The 27,967-nt window shown below is 37.5% G+C and overlaps 1 protein-coding gene and 2 pseudogenes across 1 annotated transcript in view; 1 reads left to right on the top strand and 2 right to left on the bottom strand.

Moving 5' to 3' along the window:
- The window catches only part of LOC140156542 (protein-glucosylgalactosylhydroxylysine glucosidase-like), a 60,176-nt gene that overhangs the window by 18,771 nt on the left and 13,438 nt on the right, over positions 1-27,967 (top strand). Inside the window, exon 4 of the mRNA XM_072179482.1 lies at positions 26,758-27,011. Within this exon, the coding sequence (XP_072035583.1) occupies positions 26,758-27,011 (254 nt within the window). The remainder of the gene's footprint in view (positions 1-26,757; positions 27,012-27,967) is intronic.
- LOC140156609 (leukocyte elastase inhibitor pseudogene) lies at positions 1,238-14,279 on the bottom strand (annotated as a pseudogene).
- Positions 18,134-19,381, bottom strand: LOC140156450 (leukocyte elastase inhibitor pseudogene; annotated as a pseudogene).

Below are 27,967 nucleotides of genomic sequence, written 5' to 3'. Positions count from 1 at the left end.
CTGTACTTTTCATAACTTGCATTTTATTATTCAGCTCTTTTGTTCCTTTTGTTTTAATTTAAAAGCACACACAAATTAGCCATTTACCACTCTCAAACCAGATGTCTAGTCCGTGGAGTTTTGAATAGGCCAGAGTGTCACTTTTGAAACTGGACCTTCGTCTAATCAAATGCTTGTAACTTTGCTTCTTGAAGTCACATTGGATTCAATTGGGTGTCAAAATGTGCCAGATTAGATAGTGCATCTATTAAAAAAACAAAGTTACCCCAATATAGTTCAGTTTTGAAATTGTGATTATTTTTCCAAGTGTAAGGATACTTTCTTGGAGCAGTATATAACCGTACAAATGGTGACATTTGCACTTCTTTTCACTGCATTAGCGGGACCTAAAAACACTGTGAGGACATTTTGATGTCCGCACAATTAATACTGTAGGCCGATAGAATGATAAAGACACCATTTTTAATAGTGGGGGCTATAGACCACTTGACATCATTGCCCGGCAGTATGAGCGCGAATTATGGCAATTTCCATTGTTCTTTGCCCTGCAGTGTGCATACGCATCTTGGTTGTTCAGAGCATGTGCATTTTAAATTGCCCACCACATTTCATATAGTACATGAAAGCCATTGAACGGTGTAGTTGTTCGTTCATGCATATTGATAGACCAGTCCATCGCCTTTGTTGATAAACAATGATGTCAAGTGGTCTAAAAGTAGGGATTTTCGCTTATCTCGTTGTTTTATGTACATGTATAAAGAAATTGGTGATAAGAGCGTTTAAAAAATGTGGGGACATCCAAAATGACTCCCATAAAGCAGGTGAACGGTGCTAGTCCCCACTAATTGTGAGTGAATTTGCTCTCTCAATTTCTTAGAGAAGCATATATCAGGGTGAGAGAGGGGTACCGGTATGTCAAATAGGCGCATTACGGCGCAGCACTATGATGGTAAAAACTATTACACGGAGAGGCTGATGGTAAAAATGATAAATGGTATTCAACCAATGAACTGTCTAGAATTTATGTATGAGTGATATAATCACAAATAGTGTATAGGGCGTTGCCTCTAATTCTTAAGTTCCGTGGTCCACACTTGGGGAGTTCTTTATACTCTGCCCGTATATAGCTTGAGGTGTGTACTCAACATTGCAAGTTGTTGCCCCAGCAAAAAGTTGCTCCTTTTGAAGATATAAGGCGAAAACAAAGTATTGCCAAAAAGTAATACTTGGTGCACCCCCTTAAAATGGTACTATTTGAAATTGAAATTGAATGAAACTGTTGCTTTATGAGATAAAGACTTTTTCTCCAGTTCATAAAGTTACTCAATAACTGGACGCATGACACGGCCCATGAATATGACAGCACCTGAGGAATTGTCACAAATGAAGAACATGAAGGGATGATCTGCCTTGAAAGTTTTTGTTTTTTTAGGTTTCTTCCCGATTAATCCATACATCATCACATCAGCAGCTGTTGCAGCAGCAGCTTCTGTTCCTGTTTCATTTACATCAAGGAATGCTTTGTGGACAACTTCAGAAACAACAAGCTCATCTTTTGCAATCCCCGAGAGATCTGCTTTGCCATCTTGAAACAAATCAGACATTCCCATCTGTTTCAGGTGATCTACAAGACTGAAGCTTTTGGTAAACTTGAATTTTGGAATGGTAACTCTACACTTCTCTGACCTTCCATTGCTACTCCACGATTTTAAGACTTTCTCGTTGATGTCTGCTTCAAGTTTTGCTAAACCATTGATTTCATCTGGAAGAGCTACCATCATGTTGAGTTTATGTCCTCTGTAACCCATGACAAGAATTTTACATCCCAGAGATGCATCATGGTAGTAGTTGAATTTCTCCTTTTGGTACATCATAGGGACATTCACGGTGTTTGAAGTTGAAACGTGGAAGGGCAAATCTCTGGTATTGTATTCTTTGAACTTCTCCTGCCACTCGCCTTTGAAATATATGGCATTGACTAAAACCAAACGAGAATCAGGTGACAGAACTCCTGGTGCCAGAAGTTGCTGTATCTTTCCTGCTGTTTGCTCTTCTACCCATGAGTTAATGGCCTCTCGTGTAGCTTCGGTCTCTGTGATAAAATCTACCGCTTCAAGCTGGGCATTGTATATATCACGTGTAGATGCAAGGAATTCAGGCAGAAAATTGAAACTCTTTTGACCATACAAACGATTAGCTAGTTTCAACTGGTACAAACTAGCATGCTGCATAGATGGTGAGATTGGGATAAGTTCAGAGTTCAGGTCTTTGAGAGCATGATGGACATCTTTTCCAAGTGATTCCAATTTCATGACACTCTCCATCTGTTTAGCTGTATCTCCTCTAGCTCCCATGTATGTCATTGCAAGAGCTGTGGTAATGCTCAGAGGAGAAAAGAAGACATTGTCTTCACTTCCAAGATGTTTGTTGATAGAATTATACAACTGCAGACCAAATTGGTTGTTGACTTGTGCAGCATCTTTACTTCTTTGAGTTCCCATGATGATGATCAGTCTACAAAAGAACATAATTCAAACGTGTATGCAAATATATTTGTCAAATATAAAAAACACCAACTCCCAGGCTGGCCATATGGATAGAAAGGGTGGATTTCTTGTATACTGCGCCAAGAAAGTATCCTTACACTTGGAAAAATAATCACAGTTTCAAAGCTAAACCATATTGGGGTACATTTGTTTTTGTAATAGATGCACTGTCTAATCCTGCACATTATGACACCACATTGAATCCAATATGACCTCAAGAAGTAAAGTTACAAGCAATTGAATAGATGAAGGTCCAGTTTTAAAAGTGACAAATTGGCCTATACAAGGCGCAAAAAGATTCCAACAAGCCCAACAAAGATACTACACAGTTTCTTCAATGCAGCCTTATTTAAAGCAGTATTTATTTCAGTTTTTACTTCTCTGTACTTTTCATAACTTGCATTTTATTATTCAGCTCTTTTGTTCCTTTTGTTTTAATTTAACAGCCATTGTCAGTAAGAATGGGACCGAAATGGGACTTTGTGATTCAAGTGCGTCATGGATTTTCTTTTAAAAAAATAAGATGCTACATCATCAGTCCAAGAAACTACCCCCAAAATTTTAGCTTCCTCGCTCATTTCGTTTGTCTGAAAAAAATTATTTAAATTTTGGCCCCATAAACATCGTTAAATGGTTTACCAATTAGTAGCCACTAGAAAATTGTGCGCCAACGTTGGCCCAGTGAAAAGAAAACAGTTTTTGAATCCTTCTATGGGTATCATTACAATGAAGAAAAAAAATTCTTGGGTTACCATTGGCGCATCGTAATAATCAAGTTTAAAATATTAGTGAAAAGCGCCCTCGTGCTGTTTTCTGTGGCTTTAAACTCATTGCGCCATTAAGCACCCACGAAAAAAGCAAGTTGAAATGCATAAACTAATTATTTAGAATCAAATGCAAATGCAAAATTGATGGGTGCTCGTTGGCGCAAGAAGAAAATGGAGGTCAAAGGTCAAATTTTCAAATTTTGAGCCATTTTCATGCCTCATTAATTTTATGCGCCAAGGTCGAAGAACAGAAAAATTTGTGTTCAGTGGTAAACAAACTGTAACTCTACTAAAAGAAGCAGTAAAAGCTTGGGTCCTGTTGGTTTAGTATTTTTATGATTTTCTAAATATCATCTTAAAGCAAGTAAACAGTAAATAATATGCCATGCCGTACTATGTGCGAACTTTAAGTATCCTCCACTAGATATGCCAACAAGTACCCATGGTGTTTTAACTTCAGTTAGTTTATTCAAGTGCTGTTGCTTGCATTTCTGTGGAAATAAGTGTGGGCTCATGTTGGCGCAAGGATATTTTAAGGGTCAAAGGTCAATTCAAAATCACAAAATGCTACTTTTATGTTAGTTTGTGCGACCAATATGCAATCTTCGAGTGTCCATTTCTTGATGCGCCAACAAGTACCCATGGTGTTATAACTTCATTTAATTTATCCAAGTGCTATTACTTGTGTATCTGTAGGAATATGTTTGGGCTCATGTTGGCGCAATGATATTTTGAGGGTCAAAGGTCAATACAAAAAACTCAAAATATGACAAAGTGCATTCTTTGAGTGTTGGTAATTTCAATGCCAACAAGATCCCATAATTTTTTCACTACCTATGCCAACTCGATTTATTCAATTTCTTCATAAAAAGCCTTGAAGTTGGGATAATATTGGCATTATATGAATATTTAAAGAGCCCAATATTACAAGTATGAGACCAACTTCTGCATTTTTATTTAAAATGCAGAAGTTGTGCAAGCTTACAATGTACATTGTATTGTATAATAAGTGAAGAACAATATTGCATTTTGACTGCAATGAATCAATATACTTATAGCTACTTATAACATGTGCAGGCTTATAATATTTTGGAGAACATTTTTGTAAACCATGAAAACTTAAAATGTGTACCTTCCACTTGGTTTGTTGTGGATTGTCAAATGATCTGAAAATGCAGGGTAAGTTTTGATTTATACACATTCTGCATTCAACAGTATTAAAGTGTTATTCTTAAATAGCACTGTGCCATGAGCATCCATAAGACTTAACAAGCAAATATACACTCCATTTGAGGTAGATATTGGGACAATGTTTGCACATTTTCAGAGTTGCACAAACTCGCAAAAGAGTTGCACTTTGTGCTTTAGGATTGGCCTTTGACCCTTATAATATCCTTGCGCCAACATGAACCCAAACAAATTTCTACATAAATGCAAGTAACAGCACTTAGATAAACTTATTGAAGTAAAAACATTATGGGTACTTTTTGGCACATCTAGTAGTGGACGCTTGAAGATTGCGTATTAGTTGCAGGAACTATCAAAAAGTAGCATTTTATGGTTTTGGATTAACCTTTGACCGTAAAAATATCCTTGGGCCAACATGAACCCATATTAATTTCTACATAAATGCAAGTAACAGCACTTAGATGAACTGATTGAAGTAAAAACATTATGGGTACTTTTTGGCACATCTAGTAGTGGATGCTTGAAGATTGCATATTGGTTGCATGAACTATATAAAATAGCACTTTATGGTTTTGGATTAACCTTTGACCCCTAATATATCCTTGCGCCAACATGTGCCCAAACTAATTTCTACATAAATGCAAATAACAACACTTAAATATGGTGGATGAAGTAAAAACACCATGGGTATCTGTTGGCACGTCCTGTTGTGGATGCTTGAAGATTGATGAAACCCCTATTTGGCCTATTATATGCTATTTACTAGGCTTTAGGATGATATTTAGAAAATCATTCAAAATAGTGAACCAACAGGACCCAAGCTTGTTTCTGTTTCTTTCATTAGAGTTATTATTTCTTTACCACTGAACACCACTTTTAATGTTCTTTGACCTTGGCGCACAAAATTAATGAGGCGTGAAAATGGCACAAAATTGGAAAATTTGACCTTTGACCCCAATTTTCTTCTAGCGCCAGCGAGCGCCCATCAATTTCGCATTTGCAATTGCCTCTAGGTAATTAGTTTATCCATTTCAGCTTGCTTTTTATATGGGTGCTTAATGGCGCAACGAGTTTCAAGTCATAGAAATCAACACGAGGGCGCTTTTCACTAATATTTTAAACTAGTTTATTACGATGCGCCAATGGTGACCCAACCATTTTTTTGTGTAATTGTAATGACACCCATAGAAGGATTCAAATACTGTTTTCTATTTACTGGGTCAACGCTACGCACAATTTTGTAGTCGCTGCTAATTGATAACCCATTTAACGATGTTTTTGGGGCCAAATTTTCATTATTTTTTTTCGGACAAACGAAATGAGCGAGGAAGCTAAAACTTTGGGGATAGTTTCTCGGACCAATGTTGCATCATCCTATTTTTTTTAAAGAAAATCCATGACACACTTGAATCACAAGAGTCTGAATCTTACCGACAGTGGCTGTTAAAGGCACACACAAATTAGCCATTTACCACTCTCAAACCAGATGTCTAGTCCGTGGAATTTTGAATAGGCCAGAGTGTCACTTTTAAAACTGGACCTTCGTCGAATCAAATGCTTGTAACTTTGCTTCTTGAAGTCACATTGGATTCAATGGGGTGGCAAAATGTGCCGGATTAGATAGTGCATCTATTAAAAAACAAAGTTACCCCAATATAGTTCAGTTTTGAAATTGTGATTATTTTTCCAAGTGTAAGGATACTTTCTTGGAGCAGTATATAACGTACAAGTGGGGACATTTGCACTTCTTTTCACCGCATTAGCGGGGACCTAAAAACACTGTGAGGACATTTTGATGTCCGCACAATTAATACTGTAGGCCGATAGAATGATAAAGACACCATTTTTAATAGTGGGGGCTATAGACCACTTGACATGTGACATCATTGTCCGGCAGTATGAGCGCGAATTATGGCAATTTCCATTGTTCTTTGCCCTGCACAGTGTGCGTAAGCATTGTAGTTTGCTCAGAGCACGTGCAAGAAAGCTATTGAACAGTGTAGTTGTTCGTTCAAGCATATTGATAGACCAGTCCATCGCCTTTGTTGATAAACAATGATGTCAAGTGGTCTAAAAGTAGGGATTCCCGCTTATCTTGTTGTTTTATGTACATGTATAAAGAAATTGGTGATAAGAACGTTTAAAAAATGTGGGGACATCCAAAATGACTCCCATAAAGCAGGTGAACGGTGCTAGTCCCCACTAATTGTGAGTGAATTTGCTCTCTCAATTTCTTAGAGAAGCATATATCAGGGTGAGAGAGGGGTACCGGTATGTCAAATAGAAATATGGAGCACTCTATCGACTAGTGGCATCAAAAAAAAATATAGGACCCAATTTTTTGGCCATGGCCTCACTAGTACAGTTTGGCAAGGGAGAGAAAGAGGGGGAAGGGACAGGTAAGAAGGGAGGGAGAGGGAAAGGGAGATAGAGAGTAGGGAGGGAGATTATAGACAGAAGGGTGGGGAGGGAGGGAGCAGAGAAAGGCAAAAGAAAAACACTGAAAGAGAGATAGCCAATTGGGCACAAGTTGACATCGATTTACTTCCATGTTGATGTATCAACTCATTAATCATCAACCTGATTTCAATCACTGTTAAAATATGGTTCAAATTATCTTCAACACAACACCAAACTGTGAAGTTGATACCAGGTCAAAATATGAGTGAATGCGCTTGAAATTTGGTTGACATCAGGTTGTAAATATAGCCTCACATTGATGTCGATAGAACATTGACTTGACTTGATATTTCAACTGTGGATATTGATAAAGCCTTGATCAGGTTTGTGCCGCAGGTGGAAAAAACAATTTTTGCCAGTTTTTGCCGGCAAAAATGGCAAAAACTAAAAAAGTGATTTATAGTTCAGTTTTTTCATCTCAAAACAAATTATTAAGTTACAAAATACATTTCCTGAGTGTAACAAGGCCAGATTTTGTAATTATAAGTAACATATTAAGAAATTAAAGGCATGCATTTTCATTGGTCAAATGCATTTAACCGAAATGCGGCATATATCAGATTCAAAACTTTTTCATTTTTGATGCGACAAAAATTATGTTGAATGATTCATTAAAAGCTGTGAGCTGCTGTTTATGAGCTTTCTGTGTTATTTTTTAATATTTGAGTGACTATATGTGAGTTTTTGCCAGTTTTTGCCATTTTTGCCGGTTTAAACCAGACAAAAACTGACAAAAACAGGTTTTTGCCAGTTTTTGCCACTGGCAACGGCAAAAACAGAACCCTGGCCTTGATTTTAACCATGTGCCTACTGGGAGGTGGGAGAGGGAATGAGAGAGATTGGGGAGAACAAGAACTGGTTGATTATGATCTCATTGGTTGTGAAATTCAGGTTAAAAACACATAGGGCCTGCACTTTGGCTCGACATTTGAAAGGGGCGTGAATTCATTTTTGGATACGCCCCTATTATAATTAGGTAATACTCGACTCACACACATTCCCTATATGTATATACATGTACCACATGTAGTCAATCTGTCTACTTTATCTGTATTGTGCCCTTCTTAAGCAAATACGGTAGTTAAACACGATTTCATCAAACATAACAATAGCTCTTTTACAGTGTGCAATCATCCCGGGCAATAATTGGGCAATAATAGAGGATGTGCGAATTATTGATTGGCTCCATACAAAGGAATTGAACTGGTGTCCTTCATCGTAATCATGGCACAATGCAGTGCATTCAATCAAACGTTGTCGCCAACCTATTTGATCGTATTTGTGCATTTGTTATGTGTGTGAGACGAGCTGTCGCGGTAGATTGCAATAGCTTGTAATCATGCTTTTGTTGAATGAATTTGAGTACTCCGCCATATTTACGGTATGATACGTCATAATCTAGGTGATTATTTGCATTGGATGTCTTGAATACGCTGGCGAGGTTGTGTAATAATCGGATTAATGCTATAACAGTAGGTGAATACAAGTTTTGAATATATCGCGTTGCAAAGCCCCATTCAGTGATCCCAGCGAAAGTGAAAAAAAAAATCAAATTGTTACTTTTATAAAAATTTTAATGAAAAAAATTGGCACAAAACCCAAGAAAACGGCAGTATTGACGAAGTTGAAGCCCCATTCAAATACATGTAGCTAATTTATATATACTGTCAGTATATAAATTACAGATTCACGTAAATGCATTATTTTTGTCCTAAATAGGCCTACACGGCTTAGGGCTGAACCACTAGCAGAAGACACCAAGTTGATGTTTTATGACCTTTGACATTCTTTTGTGGCGAGTGACATGGTCAGTTCAATTCACGCCGAGTGTCCTTGACAGGTTTAACTCTGCTTCGGTGGTCATGAAAGAATTCAAAAGATAACCTCTGCCCCAACAATCCCAAGCAATTGTCTGAAACTGCTCTTCGGATGATGTATCATAAGAACTCAGTCGTCAAATGATGATAGTCATATAATGACCAAAAGATTATTACTGACTATATCATTGAAGACTGAGTTCCGCAGATCTTAATACAAAATCTGAATTTTGATGATTTTTACGATCGTCCGGATGAAAAAAAATCACTGAATGGGCCGTTAGTTCCCTCCTCTCCGTACACTGGCAATATGGATCAAAGAAATAAAAAAGAAGAAAAAAAGAAAACAAAAAAAAAAAGACAAAGAAAAGAAACAATAAAAGAAAAACAAATATGAAAAGTTCGAACAATATTTGGTTTATAAAATTAATGTGACCGTGATGAGGCTCGAACTCACCACCTTCCGATTTAAAGTTCAAGCGCTAGTGTACCAAATTCTGATGCCTTACCAAGTGAGCTGTGCTCCTGAGATACGAAATAAAAATAAAATAATACACTGTATACCTGCTTGTGTCGGTAATTGATTTGCTCAAATTCCATAATGGTACAGTGCAACCGAGCAAAAATGCCCACAATTTAAAAGCTATATAATTTATGACCACTATACACTACACATAAAAATACTAATACAAGGGAATTTCAACGTAAGAATCCAAACAATTAAGTACCAACATGCACAGCTTTGTCCTTATATCACATTTGGGTTTTTAACAAAATGTTATCAAACCTCTACTGTGATTGGCAGCTGCACAAGGCATCTCTTTGATAGCTGATCATGGCCATCCATTCAGCAAGTGGCTACTAACTGACCTTGACAGGCTTGAATGAGCACTGTCATCTGCTACAAAACCATCACACTCTAGACTACACCACATTTCGCCATACTGCATTCTAGAAACGCTTGCTGGTAGAAGAAGAAAAATTTTAATGCTAAATTATTGCACATTCTAGGGAACCGTGGTTACCGCTTTGAAATAACCGAGTGAGAGGGTTTTCAAGAAAATATTTTTCCTGTCAAAACTGAAGCATCCTCTGTATAAAAGAAAATATGAATATTAACTGCACATCATATATAACGATTCGCGATACCCAATTGTGGCACATTTGAGGTCGTTTATGAGGCAGAGAATTTTATTCAATTTTATATACGCCAAAATATTTTTTAATTGAGCAAGAATAAGGATAGAAAAAACGTTGAAAATTCTATGTATAAATAACATTAGACCCGCAAAAGATTACTGTTTCGCTTTTTATGGTAATCTAATCTTTTATTTCCTGAAGAAACATTTGGGGTCTAAAATGGATTTTTTATGTAATTGATAAAAACATCGAACGTGTATACAAGAAAAATGGTAGGTTCCTCTATAGTATTTTACTGACACCGTGCGAGCACATGTCAAAATCGATATAATGTATTGTCCATATAGACGCCAGTATTTATCATGTTTATTGTCGGATTAACAACAATTGAGCGCTATTAATACACATTAATGTTTTTAGGCAAATAAAATTCCAAAATATGGTACGCTTTTCTGCTTTTGCTTGTCACGTGGTAGGCCTATATTGAAGTTGCGATTATATCTTCAAATACGTTTCATAAAAGATTCCATCAAGACAAGTGGCCGAGTGGTCTAAGGCGCTAGGCTCATAGAGTATCTCCAAAGCGGCGTGGTGCGCCGAGAGTTCGAACCCCGCCTCTGCCAAACTTTAAAAGAAGTAAAATTAAAATTTAACTTTTTTTAAATTTCATATTGGGGAAATGTGACTGGGAGAATTTATGTATGGCGTGGAGTGGTGTGCTCTAGGACCTGGTCACTCCATAATGCTACAGGGAGCACAGTACTTTGACAATGGAGTGAAAGACTATTATTATTGATTAGGCGCGAATTTTAAAAGTACAGCTCCTATGCGTGTATAGCAAAAAATTGGAATAGAATGTTTGGAATCATGTAACTAAAGTACTAAATGCATTCTGCAAAATGCGCTCTGACCAATTTATAAAGCATTTCATTAGCTTTAATTTGACATATTGTTTGACATATTTGGAATTATGGTAAATCATTAAATAAAATATTTATTAATTAATCAATTATGTCAATTAATAAAAAATTTAATGCAAATATGCATATTTTCTCTGACAGAATTGTAGGATTTGACAAGAGCCATCTTTCTTGTAAGTTTGATTCTTATAACATACCGGTATCGTATTGCGTCCCGCTATAGTTGCAGAAAAAAAAATACGCGTGCAGGACACACATACGCACACACCCCCACACACCCAGAGGATCGTGCCGTTTTACAATCGTATAACATTCATTGGCGCTAGTTGTAGTAAATTTCAATTTTCTTTGCTTTACCTCACTTGTTCTGCTCAAAATTAAAAGGGGACATATCTGACAGTAAAAGCTTACATTTTATGGAAATTATGTTTAACTATTTGCTTAAACAGCACAAAACAGATAAAGCAGACAAATTTACTATACATAGGCCTATACATGTATGGTATCTGTATGCCAGGGACTATTTTTAAAAGAATATAACATTAGATTTATGATATTTACTTCGAGGATAGACTTCTCCGTAGTCCACTTGCCAATTGTGCACTACTCTGGCTATTACATTTAAGCTTAAAACTCTGATTTAATTAATGAGTGCACAATTGATAGATTTTCACAACTGATCTTTTCAGTCACCGTCGCCCTCTGTTTGTTAGCTTCCCAAGTGGACTACTGACTTTGCCTTGAGAGTTAGGCCAATTTCTGGCCTAACTAAAATTGGTGATGATGTAATGCATCTTTAAAAATGAATCTGGCTTGTGATTGGTCGCCCAGACCTCGTTATTGTTTAAATCCTCCCGACGCTGCACTGGTACCATTATAACTATACATGGTACACAACTATCTAGGGAATGCGGCGCTTTTGTGCTGGTGGATGAACGTATGCATCTGGCGCGTGTTGTACCACCATGCTTAGTCTTGTGGTTAGATTTTATTGATAAACAAGTATGATTGACAGTGTGTGAGTCATGGGGTAAAGTTCTGCTTAAAAGTGAAAGTCCATAGTCGATAATAAACTGGCAGATTCTAAAATTAGAATTGTTCAGTATTGAAGTGTCATTATAATCACAGTTATAATTATGCCATTATGATATGTTGCATTCAATAAGTGATAATATAAGCCTACGTAGGGCCTATACTTTACTTTTACTGTCACAAATATAATTATATAGCCTAAACTTTTTCATAACCATTTTATACTAGTATTTTGATGTAGGCCTACTAAATATCAGTATAATTTCGAGTTCAACTGAATGCGTTCATCATGATTAATAACATTTTTATTTATCAAAAATCGACTATGGCATAGTCTACTTCGAGGACTGTTATTTATCAAAAATGTGAAAAATATCAAATTTTAATAATTTGTCATACAATTTGTATTATATCGTGAATTTCAAACAATGAAATTTATTTGATATCAGAAAGACATTCTTCAGTATTCAGAATGCAATTCGATATGTCTGATGTGCTCTCATGTCCCACAAAAATACTATCGAAACGCTCAAAACAGATCCCTTAATTTGGTTAATTTTCTTTTCTTGTTTTCTTTATTTTTTTCTTTATTTTTCTTTGATTTATATTGCCAGGGTAAGGAGAGGAGGGAACTAAAGGCCCATTCAGTGATTTTTTGATTTTTTTCATCCCGACAATCGTAAAAATCATCAAAATTCAGATTTTGGATACTAGACTGCGGAACTCAGTCTTCAATGATAGTCAGTAATTTTTATATTTTGGACATTATTATGACTATCATTTGAGGACTGAGTTCTTATGATCCGAGGCAGGCGGCGGATGACATGATCGAGCCGGCAACTCGTGAAACCGCTCGGCTGTATGGCATTTTCCATATACTCGGTTAGTTTTGTGGGGTTCATTATCGAACCCCAACGGTTTTAGCTTGTATTTATATTATTTATCAACATAGGCCTATTTGTTTGTGATATTTCAAGCGTTTTAAAATTTCAAAATAATCCCATTCAATTACACGGTTGACGATGAAAATTTACTGAATTTAGGGAATGCACGTCATACACCACCTGATCCGAGGAGCAGTTTCAGACAATTGCTTGGGATTATTGGGGCAGAGGTTATCTTTTGAATTCTTTAATGACCACTGAAGCATAGTCAAACCTGTCAAGGACACTCGGCGTGAATTGAAAGACCATGTCACTCGCCACAAAAGAATGTCAAAGGTCATAAAACACCACTTTTGTGTCTTCTGCTATCTAAAGGCCTATGGCTGATTTTGTACCTTTCGTCATTGTTATAGATGTGCTAACATAGCTTGCTAGTGCAGTGGTTCAGCCGAAAGTCGCTACCGTGTGTCTAAGACAAAAATAATGCATTTACGTTGAGTCTGTAATTTATATACCGGTACTGACAGTATATAAATTAGCTACATGTATTTGAATGGGGCTTCAACTTCGTCAATACTGTCGTTTTCCTGTTTTGTTTTTTTTTGCCATTTGTTTTTCATTAAAAAAATTTATAAACGTAACAATTTGATTTTTTTTTTCACTTTCGCTGGGATCACTGAATGGGACTTTATAGCGCGGATTATTCAAAACTTGTTTTTACCTACTGCTATATATATAGTATTAATCCGATCATTACATAACTTTGCCAGCGTATTCAAGACATAGGTTATGTAGGGATAAACTGTACATGTGTATAGAGGCCCTGCATGCTTTTATCGATTGGCTCCAAACAAAGGATTTGAACCGGTGTCCTTCACCGTAATCACGGCGCAGTAGCCTACAGTCCATTCAATCAAATGTTGTCAGTGTGCGAGAGCTTAACGATGTATAAATCTGGAGGTCACATCATCACTTATCATGCTTATTGTAAAAAGTTTGTCCAATGCATATACTGTGTGTATTGTTCCCGGTATTGTCAATACAGTCAAGCAAACAGGTATTATATTTTGAAAAGGCCGCTATAGTATATTCACAGGGGTGTCTTGAATGGCCAATCATATGGGACATAATCAAATTGCAGTGACTGCTTCCTTTGTTACCACATGTCAGTCATCTTGTGATTATTGGACCATGTAAACCTGCAAAAAACGAGCCAAAGTGCAGGCCCTATGAGTTTGTTGTGAGGGCTAAGCATGCTCCAAGGTAATCACATGCAAGCAAATGCATGTACCAAGTCCTATTTCAGTCATGTAGTGGTACATTACTTGTTTTCATTTTAACGTTATATGGCAAAGATTAATACCATTACCCTTATATCTAAAGATATTTTAATAATTTTTAGGCAATAAAGATGCTAACATGTGAGAACAAATATAGCTATGTACAAAATTACCTTAATTTGTCTATACACTTTCTAAAGTAACTGGGAAAGTAATAATTAAATACCTTGAAAATTCTGCTGCCTTCCTTCAGTAGCTGGTATAATTATTTAGTGTAATATTTGTGTGCCACGTCATCCCCAGATACATGTAGATTATAGGTCATTGTGGTCATAGCCAATTGAATACAAAGTTCAATTTGCTATACAAGCTATAGGGTGTCTTGGAAAAAACAACCTGATAAATTGTATATCAAGCACATGCACTTTTTAATTTCTGCTTAAAATGGTAGAAGTTGCTAGTTAGCTAGAGGGGCAGATCACCAGTACCCCAAAAATGTCAGAATTGTAAACTATCATGACATTTCACCTTATTTGCAATCAGCATGAAAAATTCATTAAAATGTGTACAAACAAGCTTAGTATTGGTTCAGTGGTTCTTAAGGGGGTACTACACCCCCTGTCCAATTTTTGTGCCTATTTTTCCATTTTTCTCAAAAATTATAGCGCATTGGTGACAAGTAAGATGTGTATATTATAGGGGCAAGGGCTACAACTACTGCACTGGAAATTTTATTTCAGCACAGACAACAGATGTGGAGTTACAGTCAAAAATGAGGGAATACCAATATTTGATCAATAAATCAATAACTACTTGCCTTGAGTTGCTGAATTTTCAGTGCAGTAGTTGTAGTCTTTGCCCCTACAATATAGATATCTTATCTGTCACCAATGCGCTATAATTTCTGAGAAAAATGCAAAAATAGGCACAATATTGGCCAGGTGTGTAGTACCCCCTTAAGATAGCTATTGATATTTGGAAACAAATATCTCAAAACTTGGAAATTTTATGTTGAAGTCTACGGCCATCACACACAGCATTAAGCTGACTGATAAATAAGGTCAGATTGGGTTGATTTTTTTCAGACATAACCTGTATCATGTTTGCAAGCGTTATTAGTTAATAATTTAACCATAAATTTTGATAAAACACAATCTATGATTTTATAAATGATACAAATGATATCACTTATTATCAGTGTCATGCCGTACGTTTACTGTAAAAGTGCAAACTTTTGTGGAAGATTAATTTTTGCGTTTGTCACACTCAATACAGCTGCCAGGAAAGTAATAATGCTTGAATATGTTGTTTTTCTGTATTATAGATTTCTGTATTATAGATTTATGAAAGAAAACTCAAAATCACAAATTTTGAAACAAGTGAAGCAAATCAAAATCAAATGTCCAAAGTGTGAAGAGTGACACGGGCGAACTTCGCTATTTCGAAGGTTCGCTATTCCGAAGGTTCGCTATTACAAAGGTTCACTATTCCGAAAATTAAAAAGGTTCTCTATTACAAAGGTTCTCTATTCCGAAAACAGAAAAGGTTCTCTATTCCGAACATGAAAAAGGGTTCTCTATTCCGAATATGAAAATATGGGTTCTCTATTCCAAAAATGAAAGAAGGTTCTTTATTCTGATATATGTCACCGTGTTCTCTACTCAGAAAATGAAAAAAGGTTCTCTATTCCGAACATGAAAAAAGGGTTCTTCATTCCGAAATCTGTGACCTTTAACCTCTGGGGCCAAGATGGGCAAAGGATAAATCTACGGGGTAGGGCCAGTTAGTGTACCACATATGGGCCCTGGGGCCTTTGTAGTTTAGCGCTAGCCTTGACAGAATGATGTGTTTGATTACGGAGGAAAAGGCCCTAAAAGGAACCAAGTAAAGTTTTTCGGTTAGCCATGATGTTACGAATTCCACTGCATATAACATATTCGGAATAGAGAACCTTTGTTCATATTCGGAGTAGAGAACACGGTGACTTGTTTCGGAATAAAGAAACTTTTTTCGTTTTCGGAATAGAGAACCCATATTTGAATATTCGGAATAGAGAACCTTTTTTCATATTCAGAATAGAGAACCTTTCTGTTTTCGGAATAGAGAACCTGTTTGTGTTTTGGGAATTTTCGGTATAGAGAACCTTCGGAATAGAGAACCGCTTTTTTGAATAGCTTAACCTTTAATTACATTTGGAATACACATTCGGAATAGCGAACCTTTGGAATGGCGGACCTTCGGAATAGCGAGAGGACCCCAGTGACACACACAAATACTTTTACAAAACCATATTTGATGAAAACTTTAAAACCATAATCATGATTAGTGAAGAACAGATCCAATTCAGTGGCGTTATGTGGGTCATCACATTGGGGTGGCACCGACCATGATGGGGGGGGGGCACCGGGTCTGATGGGGGGGCACAAGTCGTTTTCCGGCAATTTTCCTATGGGATTTTAAACAAATTCAGATCGATTGGGTGGCACGTACCCCTATGACGCTACGCCACTGATCAAATTGGTAGTGTTTGATTCAGCCTGATTTCAAGCTTATCGGTTCTGAATTGAAATCAGTAAAACTCTTCTCATTTACCAATCTAGTGAACTGATTAATTATTTTATGCAAAAGGAGTATATTTGCTAATACGTTGTGAAATGAAATGAAATGAAATGAAATGTTGTATTTTACTGCAAAAGTTGATTAGTGATTACTGAGGTGTATATGGTAAAAAGTATGCACCAAATCGTAAGAATTTAGTTCAGAATTGAGTTCAGAAAAATTTCCCTAGGCAAGGGGGTGGTGCCCCCTTGCAACTCCCACCAGGGGGCGCTGGGTCATTATAAGTATATGGTAAAATATATGCACCAAATTGAGTTCAGAAATGCAAAATTTCGGTAGGCAAATTCCCCCCGCAAGAGGACGCTGCCCCCTGGACCCCTGTTCTGATCACTAACTTTACAGCACCCCAGGGGCAAGCAGTCCTGGATCTGCCCCTGGTACATGTCCCCGATCAGAGTCCACAGTTGACAAATTTTATATACAAATTACAAAAAAAACAAGCGCCACAAGATTGTGAGCCATTTGTCAGTCATATCTCACACTAGTGCCACCACTAGACAGGTGTTTTTGTCTCGCCTGATAAGGCAGGAGGCTATGTTATCACTTTTCCATATGGCTGTACACCCCTACCCGGTCACCCCTACAAAGCGAGATTTGTATGTACTTATACACACTGCAAAGCGAGGCTAAAAAAGAAACATGCATTTAGACCGAGGAAATGTGCATTTCGCATTAGAAGTGAGGAGCCTGTTTATACACCCCCTATACCCCCCCTCACTACGTCAGAAGCATTATAAACAGCATCCTCACTATGTTTTTGTTTTTTACCTCGCTTTGCTCCTCGCTATTACCTAAAACCTCGGTTTGATGGTATTTTGCTAGACACACGGCCTCACTTTGATAGTGGATTCGAACTTACATGTGTAGGGGTGGCTGTAGGGGTGTGTGGGTGTATGGTGGTGGGGTGCATCAGTGTTTGCCTGCAAACGAGGAATATACACACAAGATTTTTAACTCTAAACTGTGTATTACAGATAAGGCGTTCTTGCACTTATACAGGGTGTCCCAAAAAAAAGAGGGGCCTCTTTTTTTGGGACACCCTGTATACCTCAATAAAATCACCAGAAGCTTGCACAGGCATTCTGGGATTTGATAAATTGTCTTGACGTGGTTGAGGGGTAGTGGCGGAGCTAAAAATTACAATCAGACACCCCCTGCATTGCGCAGTACATTTTAGATTTTTTTCTCTCAAATTTGGGACCCCCCTCTGACTGCTCTAGATCTTCCACTGCCACTATTACAAAAAAGTTGGGGCAAAAAAGTGTATTTTTGTGATTTTTCAAAATCTGAACATTTTTGTTTAAAAATCTAACATTAATTCCATAGGATTCCTTGACTCGTTTCCATTCCAAAACTGTATATCTTCATACAATTTGGACTTAAACTTCAGAAACAATGAAGTCGGAAAAGGTCTGTGTTCTCTTCGATTACTCTCCCCTTAAACAGTTAGCTAATGAAATAGTCAGAAAAAAACCACTGCTTTACGGGATAAAGACTTTTTCTCCAGTTCATAAAGTTACTCAATAACTGGATGCATGACACGACCCATGAAAATGACAGCCCCTGAGGAATTGTCACAAATGAAGAACATGAAGGGATGATCTGCCTTAAATGTTTTTGGTTCTTTTGGTTTCTTCCTGCTTGATCCATACAGCATCACATCAACAGCTGTTGCAGCAGCAGCTTCTGTTCCTGTTTCATTGACATCAAGGAATGCTTTGTGGACAATTTCAGACACAACAAGCTCATCTTTTGCGATCCCAGAGAGATCTGTTTTGCCATCTTGAAACAAATCAGACATTCCCATCTGTTTCAGGTGATCTACAAGACTGAAGCTCTTGGTAAATTTGAATTTTGGAAAGTTAACTCTACACTTCTCTGGCCTTCCATTGCTACTCCACGATTTTAAGACTTTCTCATTGATGTTTGCTTCAAGTTTTGCTAAACCATCAATTTCATCTGGAAGAGCTACCATCATGTTGATTTCCTGTCCTCTGTAATCCATGACAAGAATTTTACATCCAAGAGATGCATCATGGTAGTAGTTGAATGTCTCCTGTTGGTACATCATAGGGACAGTCACAGTTTTTGAAGTTGAAATGTGGAATGGCAAATCTCTGGTATTTCCTCCCTTGAACTTCTCCTGCCACTCACCTTTGAAATATATGGCATTGACTAAAACCAAACGAGAATCCGGTGACAGAACTCCTGGTGCCAGAAGTTGTTGTATCTTTCCTGCAGTTTGCTCTTCTACCCATGAGTTAATGGCCTCCCGAGTGGCTTCGGTCTCTGTGACAAAATCTACCGCTTCAAGCTGGGCATTGTATAGATCGTGTGTGGACGCAAGGAATTCAGGCAGAAAATTTAAACTCTTTTGACCATACAAACGATTAGCTAGTTTCAACTGGTACAAATTAGCATGCTGCAGAGATGGTGAGGTTGAGATAAGTTCAGAGTTCAGGTCTTTGAGAGCATGGTGGACATCTTTGCCAAGTGATTCAAATTTCATGACACTCTCCATCTGTTTAGCTGTGTCTCCTCTGGCTCCCATGTACGTCATTGCAAGAGCTGTGGTAATGCTCAGAGGAGAGAAGAAAACATTGTCATCACTTCCAAGATGTTTTTTGATAGAGCTATACAACTGCAGACCAAATTGGTTGTTGACTTTTGCAGCATCAGCAACTTTACTTCTTTGAGTTACAGCATTTTTGCTTCTTTGAGTTCCCATGGTGATGATCAGTCTACAAAAGAACATAATTCAATGTATATTCTGAGTTTTGATTTATCAGCCTCAACCTGTATGCAAATATGTTTGTCAAATATAGAAAAAACATCAACTCCCAGACTGGCCATTGGAGAGAGATAGAGGGGGGAGGGGAGGGGATCTCTTGTACCAGAAAAGAGGGGACATTCGCACTTCTTCACACTGCATTTGTGGGGACCAAAAAACACTTAAGGTAGGCTGATAGAATGATAAAGATGCCATTTTTAGTGGTGGGGACTATAGGTAGGGATTCCCGCTTATCTTGTTGTTTTATGTGCATGTACAGAGATATTGTAAGTAGAAAGAGGGGTTTGTTGATAGGACAGTTTTAAAAAAATGTGGGGACATCCAAAATGACCCCCATAAATCAGGTGAAAGGTGCTAGTCCCCACTATTTGTGAGAGAATTTCCTCTCTCAACTTCTTAACCCTAACCGCCTAGGGCTTTTTGGCGACGGGAAGGGAAAGAAGGAATAAAGAGAGAAAACAAAGAAAGAAGTTCTTTGCTCTGGGTGGGATTCGAACCTGAGACCCCTCACAGTACTGGGTCGGCGACACTTTTCCACAGGTCTTGAGCTTCGCTGGCCAGCAAAACCGTGCCTATATATCATTTAGGGCAATTGCATCATTACACCATGTGGGATGCACACACAAACAGCGCATGATTCTGGGTATTAAAAAAGTTTGTTTTGTGTACCCCCGGGTTGTGAATTCTCAAAATGGTCTGTCAAAAATTGCTTGGCCCCCTCCACTTTGGTTGTGCCAGAAAATCTTTGCTCCCCCTTACGGAACCCCTTTACGCAAGATTTTGGGGAACCTAATAACATTAAAATTGTCTTATCATATAATGCGAGCGCAACAAGCAGGAAATTTCCCTACACCTTTTTAGGGCATATTCTAAAAGCAGTGCCCAAAACATCTGCGCCCAAAATCCCCCCCCCCTTTGAGCTGCCAAAAATTGCTTGACCTGCCAAAAAATCTTTGCCCCCCTATAATTCACCATCTTGGGGTACACATAATTATTACACCACACCTATTAAAACATGCTCCAAGGCAATCGGATGCAACCAAATGCACGCAGCACTATTTCAGTCATATAGTTTTCACTTTAACGTACGTAAAGATTACAATTATGCCCACACAATTCTATAACAGCTAGAACTGGTCATATGTAAACCGTTGCGTGGCTGCAAACGTAACCATGTCAGCTGAAAGGTACAGCAAGAATTTTCGCACCACATACGTCGAAGTTAACTTTTCAATGTGCGAACTGTAGTTAGGCTAGCTGGTAAGCATTAAGTCTACTAAATGACCTCAAAAGGTCAGACTGTCTAAAAAATTAAAATGGCAGACAATCGCCGGCCCCTTTCAAGAACAAGTACAGCTTTAATATTTAGCCATTGTCAACATAGCCTTGTTCAAGGCCTTCTAAGATTTGCTCCCTGCTGGAACTATTTTTGAGCTCGCGAAGTCAGTGAGGGCCACAGATTATGGCTATTAATGACCGTGCGTAAATGTATGCTGAAAAATCGAACTTGGGCTTAGTCTACGAACCGCCAAAATGAAGCTCGTAGGCTCAACCCGAGTTCGATCGTTCAACTTATACGCATGATTATAGGTGGCCGCGGTCTGTGCCCTCATATCATGGACTTGGCGAGCCCCAAAAGCAGTGCAGATTAGAAACTAGGATTCAAGTGCTGGTCATGAGGGAGGAAACTTTATTTATAGAGGGCCTTGAATTGAACAAGGCTATTGTTAACATGGGGTCATTTCATCAGCAGAAATATTGTCCTAACATAACATGAAAACTTAACACTTCCGCTGTAAGGTATTTCACAAATGGAATTAAAGAAGAGTGCAAATAGAAATATAAAATACCGTATTTTCTCTATTAAAGCCATATAACATTTCCATAAAAAATAGATTCGTATTTCATTTCCATAAAATGTTAGCTTTTAGTGTCAGATATGACCCCTTTTAATTTTGAGCCGGACAACCGAGGTAAAGCAAAGAAAACTGAAATTTACTACCAGCGCAGATGTTGCCAATGCATGTCACGCCTTCGTATCAGCTACTGCACGGGCCTTTGATGTGTGTGTACCATCGTGTACGCGTTCAACTAATATTTCCATCGTAATAATAAAACGACGGTCACACCTGCGTTTTATTCAAAATCACGGATTTTGAAAAACTACAGCACCTAAAGTCTTGATTTGTACAGGGCATGTTAGTTTAACAAAGTATATTACAATCATGTAAAAAACAGAGTTTTGAAAAATATTGAGGGCGTCCTCCTCAGCAAATGTTATAATGTGGCTTTAAATGCTCTCCTTCTCTCAAACACCCCCCCCCCCCATCTTTTTTCAAAGTAACTTAAACATGACTTAAGGCCAGAGTAATGGAAGACATGCACATTTGTTCACGCCCGAATTTGAGATTTCTTGATATTTATCAACACTAAGATGTATTCTTTCACTTGAAACTGATCAAATACAGCTTGTTAATATTTACACGTATTTTTGCTTGATTTATTTCACTCTTTTCAATCTGACGTCACCATGGGATTCCTTGACTCATTTCCTTTCCAAAAATGTATAGTTTTATTTACTTTGGAGATACAATTCAGAAATAATGATGCTCGAAAAGGTCCATGTTCTCTCCCATTACTCTGCCCTTAAAGGAGGATTTTGTGATCCTAGCATCCTCTTTTTATGCCATTTTTCAGTAGATATCACGAAAAAAAGCTTATTTCCAAAATTTCAGTTGATTCCGATTTTGCGTTTGCGAGTTATGCATGATTATGTGTACAATGCTCCATAGACAATGCGTTGTAATTTCGTTCTGGTGCACCAGAACGAAATTCAAATTTGGCGATATTTTTGCTAAACGAATTAATCCAGGGCTGTCAACTCTCATGCAATGGGTCACTTTCTCACGGTCTCACGCCAAGGTAGTATAATCTCACGCCTAGGTAGTAAATCTCACGCAAAAAGCTGGAAAATGATTAAAATCTCACGCATCGTCATGAATAATGTGTTGCTCCTACCCCCACCGCTTTTCACATTCTCGAGCCCCGTGGCTCAAATAATCATGGTACAAAATGAACATTGGAGTCGGCAAATCTCGGTACGCCTCTGTCTCACACCAAGCAATTCTAAAAAGTTGACAACCCTGTTAATCTGCAAGAAATATTTGGTACATAAACATTATGTAGCCATGCAGAGCTATCCAGTGGTGTAAAAATTTTTTTTTGGAAAAGTGGGGGGATGAGGCTGTGGATCACGAAATGCCCCTTTAAGCTTAAAACTGGCATGTCATTATCGTGAAATTTCATGGATGGACAAATCCTCTTCTATTTACATTTCTGTATATATATAGTCACAGTTAATCACAGAGACTCACACAGAAAGATGGGTTTGCTTTATATGAATTACATATTATTTTATATTAGTGGAGATATGCGGATTTTATAATACTGCTGCCCATGTTGTGAAGTGGCTATTATCATGATTATCTGTCTAGCTTGTGTACAGCTGGGTACTTGCCAATGGGCAATGGTTGACGAGTTCAAGTGTCAGGTATTGTAAAAGTGGACATTTTTGTGGAACATTAATTTTCGTGCTATTCGCTCTCAACACAGCCACCGCGATAATAAAAACATGTGAATATATTCTTTTAATGTATAGGTTTATGTAAGAAAACTCAAAATCACGAAATTTAAAACAAGCAATGTAGTTCAAAATCGGTAAAGCGCGGAAAATTACACGCACAAAAATTACCAGTCTTACAGTATCTCATTCTCAGCCATAGATCAGGTACTGGGTTGCCAGCTTGTTTATCACTAAAAAAAGCACTATAAAAACCAAGGATACAATTCTTACATAAACAATAATACACTTACAGATCTAATTTGGTAGCATTTTCCGATAATATGTGGTTCCTGTATGGTCGCTGCCATGTTGAATTTCAACCGGAAGTTGTATTTCGTGAATTCGGAGTTTTTCCTCGAAAATTCATCCCACTTCTATAGGGGTGGTGCAATAATTATGTGTACCCCGGGGTGGTGAATTCTCAAAATGGTCTGCCAAAAATTGCTTGCCCCCCCCCCCTCTGGCCGTGCCAAAAAATCTTTGCCCCCCTTTTGATGTGCCAAAAAACCTTTGCCTCCCTCCTTTTCCAATGCAAGCGAGCAGGAAATTTTGCATATTTGAACGTGTTCCTAACGTTTCCTACACCTTTTAGGGCATAATATAGAAACGGTGCCCAAAATATCTGTGCCAAAAATCGCTTGCCCCCTTTTGACTTGCCAAAAATCGCTTGACCCCCCCTTTCGACCTGCCAAAAATGCTTGCCCCCCCTTTTGGCCTGCCAAAAATCTTTGCCCCCCATAATTCACCACCCCCTGGTACACATAATTATTGCACCACCCCTAAATAAACACCCTTGAAATTGCAGCACCCTGGGAGCATTTAATAGAGTAAATATGGTATATATGTATCTAAAGATATTTTAATCATTTTTAGGCAAGGAAGGCTAAACATGTGAGAACAATACAGCTACAAGTGTTTACCAATATGTCTATGGTTTCTAAAGAAATCAGGAAAGTATAAATAAATACCTTGACAATTTCACTGCCTTCCTTTGTTAGCTGGTGGATTATCATTAGTGTTATATGTACCAGTCATCCTCATATATGTAGAGGTCATATTGTGGTCATACCCAATAAAATACAAAGCAAGTGCGGCAGAGCATGATAAATAAGGTCAGATTGGGTTGGAATTTTTCAGATATACCCTGTATCTTGATTGCAAGGGTTTAGTTAATAATTTAACCATAAATTGCCATAAAACACAATCTATGGTTTTATAAGTGATATCAGTGTCATGACATATATACTGTATAAAAATAAAGGTATATTTATTTACTTCCCATTTCTTTGGACATCCTATTTGGGACCACCATCCCTATTATACTTCTAGCTGTTACCAAAAGTCGCGAGTTGAGACTTAAGGTTCAAGAACCGCCTTGTTTACTTCTGCTAACAAAAGCAGGCGGTTGCGAAAGCAAGCGGTTGTGAAAGCAGGTGAAACTCATGGTTCGAGAACTGCCTTGTTTTACAAAGGGGTGTGCTGCAATCTTATCATGTTCTGTTTTCTATTTTACATTGAAGCCTAGCATTAAAATGTCCAATATAGGTTTACAAATTTTGAGTTGCATATGCTCCAGCGGTTTTTATACGAGAAGCAAAAACATGTATAAAATGCCCCATAGGATAGTACATAATCTACCGGTATGGTTACCACAAATCACTACATTTTTGATTGATTGATTGATTGATTGATTGATTGATTTTATTCGATTAAATTCAACATAAAATTACAGCAAAAACAGAATATACAATATAACTTTAAATTACAAATACAATGTATCAAACAATGTTGAATTAAAATCTTGGATTACCCAAGAAAGCTTCCAAAAGGGGGCTTATTTCCATTGGGGTCCAATTATAAAAACATATATTATATAATAAGAAAAGCACACTAAATTCAATACAGAATCAAGAAATAATCTATATACATATTTACAGAGAAATTGAAAAATAAGCATATATAAAAACACTAAAAAAATACCATGAAATTATGAATTGATTTCACTTAGGTAGGTCTTTATTGCACTTTTAAAACAATTCTGATTTTTGATGGATTTGATATGATTTGGGGGTGAATTCCAATCTTGGATAGAGGTAAAATAAAAAGTATTGCACGCTTGACTTTTGGCACGGGAAGAATAAAATTAAACTCACTGGAACGAGTGTTATAGCCATGTATATCAGAAAAGAGTTTGAAATTGTCTGAAAGATAAGAAACTGAGGCGCCATTAAAAATTTTTTAAACATGATTCATTTTAAGTTGAGTAACCCGATCTTTTACATAAAGCATGCGCAGTCTGTCAAGTTCCTGTTGCCCTATATGTGTCCGGGAGTCTAGGTTCAGGATGAATCTGACCATTTTGTTTTGTATAATTTGGAGTTTATTTTTGAGTTTTTGAGAGAGCCGAGTACCAGGAAGTGCATGAATAGTCAAAATGACATTGGATGAGGGCAGAACACAATGTTTTACGCGATTTTCATTCAGAAACGAACCTTGTCTGTATAAAAATTTAAGCCTGGCACTAGATTTTTAATGACATTGAAGGCAATTTCATCGCAAGACAAGCATTGATCCAGAGAAATACCCAGGTACTTGACAGAATGCGCACATTTAATAACTTCATCATTACATTTAACCACAAAATCAATAGCTTTATTGAGTTTTTGTTTAGTACCAAAGAGGATGGATTCGGTTTTGCCAAGATGAAGGGAAAGCTTGTTTTCAGTTAACCACTCTCTACATGAATCGAGTTCTTTGCTAAGGGATTTACCAATTTCGCTAGGATCCTTACCAGAAATGAGGAGAGCACTGTCATCAGCATACAAAAGTAGTTTACAATTAATACTCATTGGCATATCGTTTACATAACATAAAAACAAAAGTGGGCCCAAAATACTTCCCTGCGGGACTCCACATGAGATGTTTAGAGGATCAGACTCACATCATTGACACTAACGATTTGCTGCCTATTTGAAAGATACGAACGGAACCATGATGAAGAACCAATGCCCATAGCGATAAGTTTATGGCATAATATATCATGGTTCACTGTGTCAAAGGCCTTTTGTAGGTCCAATAACACCATACCAGTATAATTGCCTTGAGAAGTTTGAGTGCGAATGTAATCAGTAAGATGGAAGAGACATGTATCTGTGGAGCATGATCCTCTAAAACCAGATTGGTAATCATAAAGCAATTTCTTCTCCCTCAAGTAAGATTCAACTTGGACATATACAGCTCTTTCCAAGATTTTAGATGTGACACTGGGGATACTGACGGGTCTGTAGTTTCCAACATCAGTTCTGCTATTCTTTTTAAACAAGGGCTTGACACGAGCCAATTTGAAATCGTTGGGAACTGTATTAGTGGTGATGGAAAGATTGACAATATGTGTTATTGGTTCAACAAGCACACAAGCACCATCCTTCAAAAATCTAGAAGGAATATCATCAATTCCAGTACTTTTACTTACATTAAGTTTGCTAAGTTCTTTTAAAACAAATTCCTTAGTAACATGGTCTTTTTGTTCATGCCATCTCAATGATAGTTATCTCAGGGGTTATATTTTACTGGGGTAATGAAAACAAATATGAGCTTTCCTTTGATACCAAATCACAGTTGTGATTAAAAGAAAAATGTGGGACGAGGCTGTTTTTTAAATATTAATCCTTGGATTTTTTTTTCAACACAGAGTAATGAAAGGCAACACCACAGAAGCAGAGACAGATACAAGTGGGACCATTCCTGTGTATATACATTGGACAAATCTACCTGATACCATCACATTACCTGACAGTAAGACTAGTCAGACATGGACATTTATTACATCCATCTCACACACAGACCAAGAAGCTTCAGATATGTATGAAATGGGTATGAAACATGCTAGAGATGGGACTTTGACATCTATGCACACAGCTGCTTGGAAGGACAAATGGAGCAAAGGTGAGGACAGTTAAATATTTCCATTTTGCTTGACAAAACCAAGTGAATTTTTTACTCACTACAATATTTTGTCCTTCACATCGGAGGACTTCATCAGGTATGAATGATATGGTCATCTGATCTGCTTTCCGGTGAAACTGGTTTCCATTACTTCTTAGTCTCTTTTCCAGTCTTTAAAAGAGGATCGTAGATGAGTCTTAGGAAATATGTCCCCTCCTCTCTGTTCATAGTCTTCTCCTGATTTCCATACCTTACTGCACTTCTCTAGAATTTTTTGTCATGCTCCAGCCCAAGGTTCTTGGATTTGTCCCAGTTTATCACATGATTGTCTCTGTCTGTTAAAGACTGGAAAAGAGACTAAGAAGTACCGGAAACCAGTTTCCAGGGAAAGTGGATCAGATGACCATAACAGTCATACCTGCTAAAGTCCTCCGTTGTGAAGGACAATAAATTGTAGTGAATAAAAAATTCATTTGGTTTTGTCAAGTAAAATGGAAATATTTATTTTAATCAACAAACCTAATGAATCTATTAAACGAAGTGAGGACAGTTGTTACTTCTTGATCCCCATATAACAAAACCCAATTGGCAACAGGAGAGGGGCAAAGTCATACCACGGAAGGTATACATGTTGCCGATGGGGGTCAACGATTAAAGCAGGTGCGTTAGCGAACTCAAAAATAGTGCAACGGCTCAAATTAGCGACGTCACAAGGTTCAAGCACTTTACCAGTGTCAGCCTAATTCAAGCACACTCAGAAGACTCAGGCATAGGACGTTCCTATCTGGAGTTTAATAATCTAAGGGCAAAGTAAACAGGTGGAAATACACTTTATATGCCAAGTATAACTATAAATCCAGGACCTATAAATCAACAGCCAATCATTCTTCTAGTCACAGAAGTACGTTTTGTATGCAATGACCATGAAACTATCACCAGTACTCAAAATAAGGGGG

This window comes from Amphiura filiformis, chromosome 7 (genome assembly GCF_039555335.1).
Source record: "Amphiura filiformis chromosome 7, Afil_fr2py, whole genome shotgun sequence".
Classification (NCBI taxonomy): domain Eukaryota; kingdom Metazoa; phylum Echinodermata; class Ophiuroidea; order Amphilepidida; family Amphiuridae; genus Amphiura; species Amphiura filiformis.
The sequence above is the reverse complement of the archived record's forward strand: the minus strand, read 5'-3'. Positions and strand labels throughout refer to the sequence as shown.